Source organism: Syngnathus acus, chromosome 19, assembly GCF_901709675.1.
Source record: "Syngnathus acus chromosome 19, fSynAcu1.2, whole genome shotgun sequence".
In the NCBI taxonomy this organism is placed as follows: Eukaryota; Metazoa; Chordata; class Actinopteri; order Syngnathiformes; family Syngnathidae; genus Syngnathus; species Syngnathus acus.
In genome coordinates, this window is record NC_051103.1 from 7,565,484 (window position 1) to 7,578,659 (window position 13,176).

The following is a 13,176-nucleotide window of genomic DNA, read 5'->3' on the forward strand; positions in this document are numbered from 1 at the left end:
CATGTAGGGAAAAATAAAATGAATGAATGAGTGCATGAATGAATGAATGAATTGCAACATCTGCAAGGCCGACAGGATCGCACGTCCGCCTCACAGTTCAGAGGTTGTGGGTTGAAATCCAGTGTGTGGCGTTGATACGTATGTGTGAGTTACAGTGTCTTTTAAGAGAATAGTACTATTACGAGTGACTTCATTGATATTTCTGTGGCTCTAAGTATTTGTATACACAAATCAACCCCACTGATAGCAACAAAAGGGAGGAGCTGCATCGTCTTTTTTTCCCCTTCACTGTGTCCATCCCAAATTTGTGTATGGGAGGGGAAAAGGGAGGACTTTAATGACAGGGGGAGAGGCGAATGGAAAAAAGGAGAGTGGCTAGAGAGAGAGAGAAAATACTGTTGGTTGCAGCTTGACTTAAGGGTTTCTCTGCCTGGTGAGGCATTCACATCCCAGAGCTCATGTGGTAACGTGCAGCTTTGCTTGGCACCACCTACAAAGTGGCCTGAACACAGGATTTGACAAACACATTTATGCCTGAGGCAGAAAAGGATCTCAGAAAGTAAGAGAGGCACAGTAGCAGGTGAAGAATCCAGCAGGAGTGAGCAAGAAGAGCAAGTGAAGATCTGTTAGCACTTGAAACCACACTGACATGGCAGCAATGGAAGCACTGGAATGCTCAAGCGCTCAGCTCGAGCCACATTCCCTCACTGAGATCTCCGAAGACGACGACGAAGTCAACGTCCATCCTTCAGAAGATGAAGACGACGTCCTTGCGGCGGCAAAGAAAGAGTTGTCCGCCATGGAAACAGAAGGCGAGGCCGCGGAAGACAAGGATGGCTCGGGCAAGCCGGACCAGCAAGTGAATGGAGTGCTGGTGCTGTCTTTGCTCGACAAGATCATCGGGGCCGTGGACCAGATCCAGCAGACCCAGACCGGGCTGGAGTCCAGGCAGCAAGAGATGGAGCGCTCGGTGAGCAACATCCAAGGCGAGCTCACCAAGCTGACCAAGGACCACAGCACCACATCCAACAGCGTCAACAAGATGATGGAGAAAGTACGCAAAGTGAGCGTCAACGTCAAGACTGTAAGAGCCAACTTGGAGAAGCAAGGAGGACAAATCAAGAAACTGGAGACCAACGAGGCCGAGCTGCTAAAGAGACGCAACTTTAAAGTCATGATCTATCAGGTGGGTGAGAGAAGCTGAAAGGTTTGATGTATGGGTGTGGCCTTCTTGTGCACAAAACTTTGAACTTCTTAATATCGAACAAACGTAAAAACATGATGCTGCGTAGCTTTATATGGAAATCAGACATAGTTTCTTCTGCACGTAAAATGTATGAATGTTGGATTAATACGATGGAAGTCAATTTACGCAGATGACTTGCAAGGGTGTGGCGAAAATGTTCGAGTGACAGTCTTGCATAATTAAATAGGGTTTTGATATATATATTTTATTTTATTTATATACAGCCCAAGTTGATTTATTTAGCCCTTAATCACAGAAACCTCTCCAAGGGCTTCACTTGCTCACAGTTGACAAATATTAATGACACACTCTGATCTTAAACCCCCAGGAGGGCAAGGGAAAAACTGAAAAAACAAAGTGGGGAAAACCCAGTGAAAATAGTGAACATAAAACTAAAATGTATAAAAATACAATACACTTATTTGTTTTCTCATACTGTTGAAGTTCAATTAAAAAAAATTACCAATGTATTTTACATTTTTTCTCGTTTCCCCAAAACATTAAAATATTTTTTTTTCTTCTTACAATTATGCTATGTGGTGGACAATAAGTAACTTACCATGTACTGGATTTGGTTTTTGATCCCAGATGTTGCATTACACCACCCCTGCCCTGCCCTGCCCCGCCCCGAGTTTACATTGGTTGAGCACTTGGAATCCACTCCAGGTGCCTTCCAAATATTTTCCCTCCATACATGATGGATAGACCTGAACAATACAAGCCTTCACATGTGAGAATGCTTACTGCTTGTCAAAGTCATACAAAATCCGTCAAGTCAACCCATTTTCAAACCAAACCTGGAAAATAGTGTGTTTAAGGTAATAATTAAAATTAAAAAAAGAGAAGGGAAATACAGTGCTGTAGTATATTTGAAGAGAAAAAAATGCATTGCTTTGATGCGAATTCAGGGGAGCCCTATTTTCTTTTTTTAGCCTGTGAGGCAGCAGTGTGATGTGTAATAGCTTGCAGCTTTTTTGCACAGCGGCGCTAGAACATTCAGAGTTTCCACCCTTGACTCAGACATCATGTCTTGGACCAACATCCCTCTCGGTTTCTTTCAGTCTCCATGCAGCTGCTCACATGGGAGGGAGGGAGGGAGGGAGGGAGGGAGGGAGGGAGGGAGGGACGGAGGGAGGGAGGGAGGGAGGGACGGAGGGAGGGAGCTCCATTTTTAGGCAATTGAGACTAACTCGTGTCTGAACTTATAAAATTCAAGTCAGAATTTACATCAAACTTTAAGAGAGTGGCCACTTGTGCTTATAATTGATCAAGAAAACAGATGTCTGAGTTTGAAGTCTGGCCATTATTATGGTAATAAGCGTTGACAACATTTTACAACAACCACTTGGGCTCGTTCTTCCTCTAACACACTCAAATCACAAGTTTGATGAAATGTAATTATGACCGTTTCCCGACTGCGTACTCTGGAAAAACAAAAATAACTGCTCCCGTTGCCATGACGACCTGGAACACAGCAAAGGAGGTTGAATGAGGCCAGTGACTTTGCCGTACGTGGAAGAGTATTACCAATGAACACAAACTGAACTTAAAAAAAGTAGAATGTCAAATCCCAAAGTATTCTAACCCTGCTGACAACTAAAACACACATACCTACCCTGCCCTGGCACTCTGCTGCTAACAAAAACACACTAAGTGGTGTTTATTGCATGAGACAGTCCATGCAGGGAGGACACAGCACGAGAAGTGCTTTGTAGTTGAACTTTATTTTTCATGGTTCTCACTTTCTCCAGAAGCCCAAATGTACTATCACCCTTGTCCTGCATTCCGATGTGCCTCGGGGATCAAGCGTGCACCTTTGCCCCAAATATGGCTATGTGCAAGACGGACACTACCCAATAGAAAGTGATAACATGAGATAGGAGGAGAGGACGATTAAGTGCACTGTAAGAATATGTCACCCCTCTCACGTAACGCTGATGGGTCAAAATGCTGATGTGTAAAGGTGCTAAAGGAATCCATCCCTACTGTGCTCTTGGGTGTGTTCTGATGAAAGCATATTTAGACAGCTGATTCATGACACAGGCAGCCATTGTGCTCTCTGCCTACTCATCTTCACGTGGAACAAGTTTGCTTCCAATACTGATTCCCTTGTTCCTCCCTCTCAACACCTCCGCACATGCGGATAAGTCACGACATCTTTTCCTCGTCAAGCTGCCACGCCCTAACTCGCCCTACCGAACATCCCTTTCCTTACATTTGACGACTTGCTCTTTCCATAAAATCATCAGAAAGCTTTGCAAGACATACACAGAGCATTTTGCTCCATTGTTAAGAACTCAAAAGGCACCACGCACAAACCCCCTCCTCTTTCACAGGTCGACCCAGGCCCAAATATGGACATCATCGTCTCAAAAGCTCTGGGCTTACTTTACAAGCCAGATTGTGTGAAGTGTTCTTTCGACAGAGACCAGTACGTTTCCTTTTTGGTTTTCTTCCAAGGTTCATTAGGTATAAACTGTGTGTGTGACAGCAGGATGGCAAAGTCAGGGCAAAATTGAGGGTGAGAGACAACGGCAATGTAAGAGCGAGAGAGAGAGAGAGAGAGAGGTCTAAAAATAACAGCCATCTCATACTTGTTTGATTGTAAGAAGGAAAGCGCTATTGAGACCATGTTCCTGTTTAGTCACGAAGATCTGACGTAGGGCCTGAAGAACTTTACACCACAACAGTGGATTGTTTACATAAAATACTTCCTGAGTCTAATATGGCCAAGAAAAGAGAACATGTAAAAACATTCAGTCTTATCACAGTTGGGAGAAATTTGGAAAAGGTTTTGTATTTCAAATGATGTACTATTTTTTGGAGCACCCTTGTGGGGTACCAATGCAACCACAGTGGGACCTCAAAGACTTGGCACACTGGTTTACTGACAATATGTGCTTTTGTGGCAAAAGGACTGGGACTAAAAAGGTTTTCCAAACAATTCTTGACTTTGTCTAAAAACTACTGATCAACACTGTGTGACACTCATGTGATGGCAAATCAAAGTTAATTTTTCGCACTATACCATGACAAGCTAAACTGAAAGTTGGTAAGAATGTGGACTGGTTCATCATCACATGATTTTTAAGAAAAATAATTATCATGAAAAAATAATCAGTGAACCAGAAATGTTAAATGTCTGGACTGTGATTGTCTTGTGCATTGAACGAGTGTCTTATACAAACTACTTTTTCATTTCTGGACTTTTCCCCACAAGTCAGACACAGATGAGTCATACTCCCAAGATGTGGTTAGACTAAAACATAATCACATTTGTTCTCCTCATGATTCAATTGTTCATGTGATTTTGGTGCTAAACACTTAAAAGGGCACTCAAATGTCTATTTGATAATTAAAACAACCTTCAAAAGTCATTTTTTCCCCCACTGCTTAACAAATGAGACTTACTTTGGTACATCAACAAGTCAGATGACTGGTGTCCATGATGTTGTAAATATTTAAGATAGTTTGGCACTCTGACTGCTCATTTTGTTTGATAGTTTCGTGGTGTGCTTTATTTTAGAATATTATTAATTATTCGCCCCTCGTGAGCCCAATTCTCCAATGTGTATATTTTAGTAGTGGTCCAATCCAGTTTTTTGTTTGGGTGTTGCCATAGTACGGAGTCATTTTATTTATTTGTTCAAACTTTCCTGGTTGCAATAGTTTTGGTATGTGTTGTTAATCCTTCCAGGTGCCCAGTGTGTTAGTCATTCCTTCATTTTTGCCAGATTTTTTTTTTTTTTTACTTCATGACTTCCTCACCTTTGTTGATTGTGTGATGAACCAGATGTAGGTGTAGTTCAATTTCACTTCAAATAGTAGGACATTTTCATTTTGCAATCACAAGTGGCATTGCTCCAGATTCACTTCAGTGCAAAAAGTCTTTTGACTTGCTGCATTGACCAATGTCAATAATCCAAAAATGTGTTGGCCCTAAAAAAAAATACTTCCCTCTTTTGGGGACTTAGCATTCCTGCATTGTTAAAGTGTCGGGCACAAACACAAACAGAAGTTGAGGAAACCTCTTTTGAAATCTCACCCTAAATGCCAAGCTCCTCCATTGTTATTGAGAAGACTAACATGAGGTGTCCATGGAAACAGCCACTGTCATGCTACTCTGGGTCCATGTCACTGTTAGTCAAGTGTAGGGAAATGGACATAATATAGGTCAAGGGGATGGAAGCAGGGCAATTGTCAAAATCAGAAGTATTACTCCGAGAAAACCCTTGCAGGCACGGGAGGAACATGCAAACGACATATTTGCATACGTGCATTTGTTTATATTTGTGTATGTAGCGACATGAAAGTACATGAGAAGAATGACGACCCTGAACCAAAGTATGCGGTGAACGCAACCTCCAGGGCTCGCCAACAATTGCAAGCTGTGTCTTGCAGGGAAAAAGCGAAAAGGAGTCAACGCTCCACAGCTTCCTCACTTGAGCATGTCTGCAACCTTGGAAACAGTTCATGAAATCTTTATTTTGTGTTAGATTCATGGATGCATAAGAACAAAGTTGCCCTGTTTAAGTCCACATGATAAGTGGATGCAAACTGCCTTAGTCGGTCGGAGTCAACACACTGGAGGTCAGCACCATCTTTTTTTGAAAACTACACCAGAAGTGGAGAGAAAATTTATCTACAGACGTTGGGGGGGTTATCTGGAAGTAAAATATTTGTTATGTTACCATGGCGCTGATGCTGATGTGTCTCATTGGCACTGATCTAATATGCCGCATTTAGACTTCTTTCCTACCGCGGCTGCAAAGTAACTACAGAGAAACTGGAAAACAAACGCAGGTGTGTCGGGCGAAGGAATGAAGGGAATTTGAACAAAAAGAACAGCAGACAGAAGTAAAAAAAAAAAAGAATGTATTAAAGCCAAGAGGGAGAAAGCACGCTAGCATGCAACACCAGAGCGGGTGACTCATCCGTTGCTCCCCCCCCGCCGCCGAGGGGGAGCTGTGGCATGCCATCACTTTATATAGCAATCTTGCTCTCTCTGCTTCCAAGTCTCTGATTGAAGGGAACTACTGGAAAATAAGGAGAGGAATAGTCAGTTCCCTCCCAAGATTTTTATGCTGCTGCGTGTGACCACCACACGCTTTCCCATGGTACTCTCTTGAGAAATGGACAAAGCCATGACAAATACCCAACTATTTTCTCCTGGGATTAGGCTTGAACTACAACTACAAAGTGATTTAAAAATATATGTAAAAGTAAATATGCAAGTGAACCAAATAAAAACCCATTATATATTCAATTTATGGTTGGTTGAACTACAACTACAAAGTGATCTAAAAGTAGGTATGTAAAAGTGAACCAAATCAAATATATATATTCAATTTCAAATCTAATCCAAAACAATGGACAACTTTAAAATACAAGGATGATCTCGTCTTTAAGAAACCAAGCTGTTTCATGTCAGCCTACAATTCCATGACCACTTGGCAAACTATGAAGTCATTGCACATGAGTTGTGAAGTTAAGAAAAAAGAAAGCGACTGAATGGGTTGATTTAGTTGGCCTGTATAAAATGGAAATATGCTGTCCCCGTTTGCCTCTTGAACCGCATTCAGTTCCTCTTTACATCACCGCTTAAGTCATGACAAAACTGAGAAGTCATGTTTTCCTGGATTTACTGGAAAATCCCTCAATTTGAGCGTGCGTATGAGAGATTGTTTTGTGTCATGGAATGCAGGTATACTACTGTACATGCACACACACACACACACACACTCACAAAGACATCTGGCGAGTTCATGGTAGCTTAAAGAGGAAAAGAGTAACACAGAGAGGTGTGTTATGACGGGATTCCTGATGAGAGCTTGCAGTGTGGGCTCAGGCTAGAAAGCTTCCATAGAGTGTACAAATACACTCACTCACTCACTCACACACAAGTTGCACACAGAAATCATCACTTGCAGAAAAAGGAGATTCATTGTTTGAGTTGATGTGACTTTTTAGTTGTTGTTTTTTTTTTAAAACCAAAATGTCGACTTGAAAGAGTGGAGGAACACATGGCCACAGATGGCAGAAAAGCATGCCTGGAAATTATTGTTGTAGCAAAGTCCCCACACTGATTAAATACCACAATGACTCATTGGACTCAAGGCCAACATGAAAATGTCTTTCTTGGGACACATCAAATGCATTTATTCCATGTTTGCTCCAAAAGGCAGTCAGGCAGTTTTAACTTGCCTTTTTTTTTTTTAAAAATTCTGTTATTTTTTATATTTGGTTTGATTGATTTCATATATACTTTTTTTTTTCTATTAGTTTCAGTATTTTAATATAAGGTATTTCTGTTGTGCAAGATTTAAAATGAATAAGGTCACAATAAGGTTACAGTATTGCGTAATTGGAAATTAGACAAAAGATAGCATTAGGTAGGTTGGCCGGTAGGAGATTGGCACAATTGTACCTGAATAAAATTAACCCTTCACATGTCAAAATATGCAGATATGGAGACAGTTGGAATGAAAACAAAAGACATGGATTCGTCTGAAAGGCTGTTGTGGGTGGGGAGAGGAGGATGGATACTGTCACCATGAAAGAAAAATGCTGCGTGGTGCTGATCACATCATCCAGCTGATCTCAGCAACTCACTCGCAAACTTTGTCGCACACATTGTTGGCTTTGAGAAGAAATGCACTTGTGCTTGACATGAAAACTCATCTTTACTTTCATTGTTTGATTCAGGCTTATTTAAGAAATATGAGTAGACACAAGTGGCATGTTTTGCTCCTTTTCTGTTACTATAGTCATTTTCCTCAGGTCTCCTAGTTTGACTGCAAATCATAAATGTTGTTTTTTTGCTAGCATAAAAGAGCTGCTTCTGCAGACAATTAAATAAACACACCAGCGCATACCTCATTTGTCTATTTTCCATGGCTCAGAGTGTGTACCTTCCTGCCTTGCCTGTCTTTGGCAAAGCAGCTTTGTGGAGAACAATGTCCCATTAAATTAGTCGGGGAAGTCAACACACGGCGAATGCTTGAACTTTCTCAGATGCTCTCCACACGACATTTCAATGCACAAATGTAAAGGTTGACTCCTTCTCAGTTTAACAAACAACCACTGTCAGCTGGCGAAATGAAAAAACAGTCAAGTATGACTCATTTAAAGCAGGAAGTCAGCTCTGTTTTTTTTCTCATTTTTTTGTTGCTGTTGCAAAAACATGTTCTATACGCCTTTACTAGTCCAAACATGGATTCGGATTAGTTTTGCGGAGTACGAATAAAGCAGAAAGTTAAATTCTTTCTTCTGGCTTCTAATTGGTTAAGATGACTTCCAATTACAAGTTAAAGTGCCAACAAATATTGTGGGCACGTGGAAAGACATTTTGACCCCATCGTTCAAGCAATGAAGAAAACCCACTGACATTTCAATAAGACCTAGCAAGAATTTCAGCCCGGCAAATATTTTCCATTTTCCTTTCAACGCAGCTGGTCAGGAAAGCCGGGATTCCTCTTTCAAGGTCAAGTTTACCCAAGACACTGCAATACAATACCTTCATAAAACCGCCATCAAGTCTCACCAGAAAACAATGGAATCCAGACCCCCTCCACTTTGCGCCCCACCCTCATCTCCCTCGCCTTCAGCCTTTTGATGCTATCATCTTCCTGCTAAGCAAATTTCCACCTCTCTGAAGCATCATCCAATTTGTGCTGGGACTTGCTTCATGCGACAGGAGAGCGGCATATCTTCCTGTGTCTTTTGTCCGGGTTCCTGTTTTGTTCAACTAAAGGAAAACACACAACATGCACAAGTGTCGCCTTACGCGAGCGAGCACATCCACCTTCAAGATTGACCATGATGGAAAAAGGAAGTCCCCCCCCCCCCCCCACCCCTTACATGGCTTTTCCATCCCTTCATTAACAATCCATAGTTCATTGTATTCCAAAGGTGAAGGGTCACCCAAAAGGAAAATGCCTGTGGAAAAGTGAGAAAGATGGCTGGCTGATTGATGGGCCAAGTCAATGAAGGCGATGGGAGAAAGAAAAGAAAAACAAGAGGTGCCGTGAAATGTTTCGCCAGTGTGAATTCGGATTAGATTGCAAGTGGGGATTTCAAACTCGAGGCCCGGGGGCCAGATACGGCCTGCCACATCAATTTATGCGGCCCGCAAAGACAAATTGTGCATCGACTTTATGTGTCAATAATAAAATTACAAATTGTCTTCACTTTAAAACAAATTGAGATATTACTAGCAATCTTTGTTAGCTATTCATCTGTTCATTATACTGTATATTATAATAAAAGGCGTTGACAGTCATCATGGCCCTAAATAAAAACATTGCACAATGTGAATTTTGGTGTTTTATCTTTATTGCAAGTGAGCCTCTAAAACCCTAGTGGGGAAATTACTAGCCTTTTTGCACAACATGCATAGACAAGTAACATTAGTCACTCCATATATTAATGTGAGCAGTGGGGAATGCTTATGGGTGATGATGTTTGTGCACAACCCATGTTTCCATCGCCTCACCTTTGTCAACGTTAACGTGCATTCCTCTCTGTAATATGTCCCCCCTCTGGCATGACTGAGATGAAGTCTGAAAGTCTTTTCTGTCAAATGTGACCTCTCTGTTTAGCATTCGATACTGTGCTCTAAATCTGTCATTAAATTCATATTCACATTTTGGTCATCTTCTCCACAGGATGAAGTCAAAGTTCCCTCCAAACTCAACGTTTCCAAGTCCATGAGGGTGTCTGAAGGTGTATCAGGAAGCAGAGGAGGAAGTATGCTAGAGCTTAAGGAAGCGACGGAGGAACCCGGAGAGGAGGGGGAAGAGGGAGAGAAGGAAAACAAACCTACAATAGACCTTTCCTCGGATGAGGAAGGAGTGGACATTGAAGACGTCCTTTACGAGACCCGTGCCGAACGTATCAAGCGCAGCAGCCTGCAGCGTGTCCAAACTCTCAAGACCGTATTCTCCAAGGAGAAAATGGATAAGACCAAGGCAAGGACCAAGCAGAACTTGGAGAAGACAAAGCAGATGACAAAGGCAAATCTGGAGAAGACCAAACAGAAAACTATGGAGAACATTGAGAATACAAAGCAAAAGGCGAAGGATAACCTGGAGAAGACCAAACATAACATTGAGAAGAAGATGGGAAAGCTTGGCACTCGCATGACCGTCAATCCGGAACGCAAGCAGAAGCTCCAGGTATCCCGTACCAAGATGCAGAAAGCCTTCACGCCGGACCACGTGGTCTACGCCCGTTCCAAGACTGCCGTCTACAAGGTGCCCCCCTTCACCTTCCATGTCAAGAAAGTCCGCGACGGTGCCGTTGAGGTCGTCCAAGGCACTGAAATGGTGGAGGTCTCCCAGAATGCTGAGAACTTCAATGAAGTGGATGAAGAAGTGGAGGGAGGTGGCGTGGAGCTCGACATGGAGATGATGAATGGCGGAGATGATGAAGATGAAGACGAAGAGGAGGAAAGCCATGATGTGATGGAGGATAACGATGAGAAAGACAGAGACAGCGACTAGATCAAGAACAAACGTCTTTTACAACACCCCTAAGGTTCTTTTGTAAAAACTGAATCCAATATTCGGGATTGAACACATCCATTTTGTTTTCCTTCAATTTGATTCTAATTTTGTTATGTTGCCTCTTGTTCATTCACAACATGCTAAATTTGGCAAATATCAGTGTGTCAAATAGAATTTGAATATCCATTGATCAAGTCTACTTACAGCTTTCTTTTTAGCGGCCCATGGTGAGATTACAGATCAGAAAACTAGTTTGCCCATAAACTCACAAGTGATGGTTGTTGTTAATTCACCCAACACTTAGTTCATGCTTAACATGTTGTACGTTAGGTTTTCTACGTACTCCCAAATTGTAATCTAGCAAGATCAAAAATAACCCAACTTGGATCAAAAGGAGCCCAACCCAACTTTTTGGGTTTATTTATTTCATCCAAAAAGTTGGGGAAAATAAATAACCCAAGTGTTGGGTCGGTCCACTTTTGAGCCATTTTGGGCCCCAACTGTTTTCCGAGCAATCAGAATAGAAGGAACAGGACTCGCGGTCTCCCATCTTCATTTAGGAGTCTGTGTTGGAGTATAGACAAGTATGAAGCCTGCAAAGGTGCCACAACAGTATTTCTTTTCCATCTCACAATGACTTTTAGTCATTTACATGATGTACGTATGTAAATAAACAGAATGATGTGCAGTGCCACAAACAAACATGATGTGGCTGGTCAGAGAGTTAATGGAAATAATAGATATGGAAATATATGTACCAGTCAAATTGCAACAAAAGGCTAAAAGTTCAATTCTCCACATTTTTTAACTTTCTTATTTCATTTCGAAATCAAAAGTACAGAAACTATCCAACAAAATGATCACAGGATTTTGCTTCAGATAAAAAAGCCATTGTATCTAACCAACTATCTACCATTTAATCAATGACCATCTTTTTATTTTCCAAAGAATTACGAGCAGACCAGGCTCCTAGGTTTAGGTTTCAGTTTTTCACATTCCCATGTCACATTTTGATGTTTCTTTCTTTCTCTTTTTTATTTGTGTAAACTGAGATAAGGACCAAGCTTCATAACACTGCACAGACCAAGTGTAGACTGTTGAATATCCCTGATAGTGAATATAAATTGCAAAAGATTGTGTAGTGTTGCAGTCCGCTACTGCCCCCTGGGGGTTGATTATATCAATGGTTTTGTCTGCAGTTTATTTCAGCTTTTCGTATTACGCCAAGCATTTCAGTCAAAATTGTTTGTTTAAGCTAGTCCAACAATTTCCACATTTATTTGACCAATATTCAGTTGTCTGATTTGATAAGTGCCTTGTGGGTTGTGTAACTCACTAAGTATTTCGTATGTTCTGCAATGACTGCATTCCTTTGGCATACTAAAATAAAAGTCAATTTGCAAGTGATTTTTTTTTTTTTAATATACAGTCAGTCAAACATGGAATAACGAGGGTAAGCCAAATAGGAGGAGGAATACAGTATATTAAGTGACGAGTCCTGCAGTACTTTTATTGTCAAAGCTTATTTCCAGCACAGAAATGTTTAAATTGTGTTTGTTTTTGTAAATAATCACATATGGGTCAACATTTTAGCATCATGCGTAAAGCTGCTGGCACATATCCTGCATTTAGAAGTTTCTTGAGCCCAAATTGACACGTGCCTGAAATAGAGCCATATAATAGTCTAGCTTTTTAATGCACAATTTATCTTAGTGGTTTAATGATCGGCACTTCAAAGTGAATTAACATTGTTGTAATTGATTATCGTACAATGTTTCATTCCTTAACCACTAATGAATTAATAAAAGCTATTTAGTTCAGTGTTGTTTGTGTGTGCCTCCTTTTGTTGTTTTTTTAATCATTTTATTTAATTTGATAAATAATTCACATTGCAGAATATCAACTATCGTACAGACTACACTGCCACACATACTAGGGAGGCAAAAACATTGATCTAAGTAGCACGACTAGAAATTAGGTACATATATAGCCTTAAGTTTACTAAAGTGTCAGTCAAAAAGATGTTTTGCTTTTGTAAATTGTAAACTGCTTTCAATCATTATGTTCTAATAAACAACAACAACATATAACAAGAGGCAAAAGAAAAAAAATCTATTTTTATTCCACTGGATAGTAGAAGGTAAATAATTAACCTTTATTACCAATTTTGCAAGTAAGTAGTGTACCGCAAGAGTTTTCCAATGTGAAATATTTGCCTTGGTTCAATAAAGGCTGGGAAACACTGCTTAATGTGATTTGTGGAGTTTTCTGAACTAAACCACAACAAATTAAAGTGGATTCCCGTCATAAATGTCAATAATTAATTGCAATCAATAATACCATTTTTTTTTATTTTTATAAAGCCATTCAAGAGCGTGTTTCTTTTATTTTGTAAACCAGAAACGGAAGCTGATCCTAATATCG

General features: G+C 40.7%; 1 protein-coding gene across 2 annotated transcripts; it reads left to right on the top strand.

Moving 5' to 3' along the window:
* The first annotated feature begins 381 nt into the window (after positions 1–381).
* On the top strand, positions 382–11,119 carry cavin1b (caveolae associated protein 1b). Of its 2 annotated transcripts, XM_037278893.1 has the most exons (3): positions 382–1,186; positions 9,913–10,233; positions 10,267–11,119. In XM_037278893.1, the coding sequence occupies exons 1-3, from the start codon at positions 650–652 to the stop codon at positions 10,747–10,749; spliced, it is 1,341 nt and encodes a 446-aa protein (XP_037134788.1). In that variant the 5' UTR covers positions 382–649; the 3' UTR covers positions 10,750–11,119. The 2 variants fall into 2 exon arrangements, with proteins under 2 accessions (XP_037134788.1, XP_037134787.1); XM_037278892.1 differs by having other exon boundaries at positions 9,913–11,119.
* The last annotated feature ends 2,057 nt before the right edge of the window (positions 11,120–13,176 follow it).

Coding starts and splice junctions, on each gene's coding strand:
- cavin1b (XM_037278892.1), top strand. CDS start 650: ATGGCAGCAATGGAAGCACTGGAATGCTCAAGCGCTCAGCTCGAGCCA. Junction 1,187..9,912: donor TTAAAGTCATGATCTATCAG/GTGGGTGAGAGA, acceptor TCTTCTCCACAG/GATGAAGTCAAAGTTCCCTC.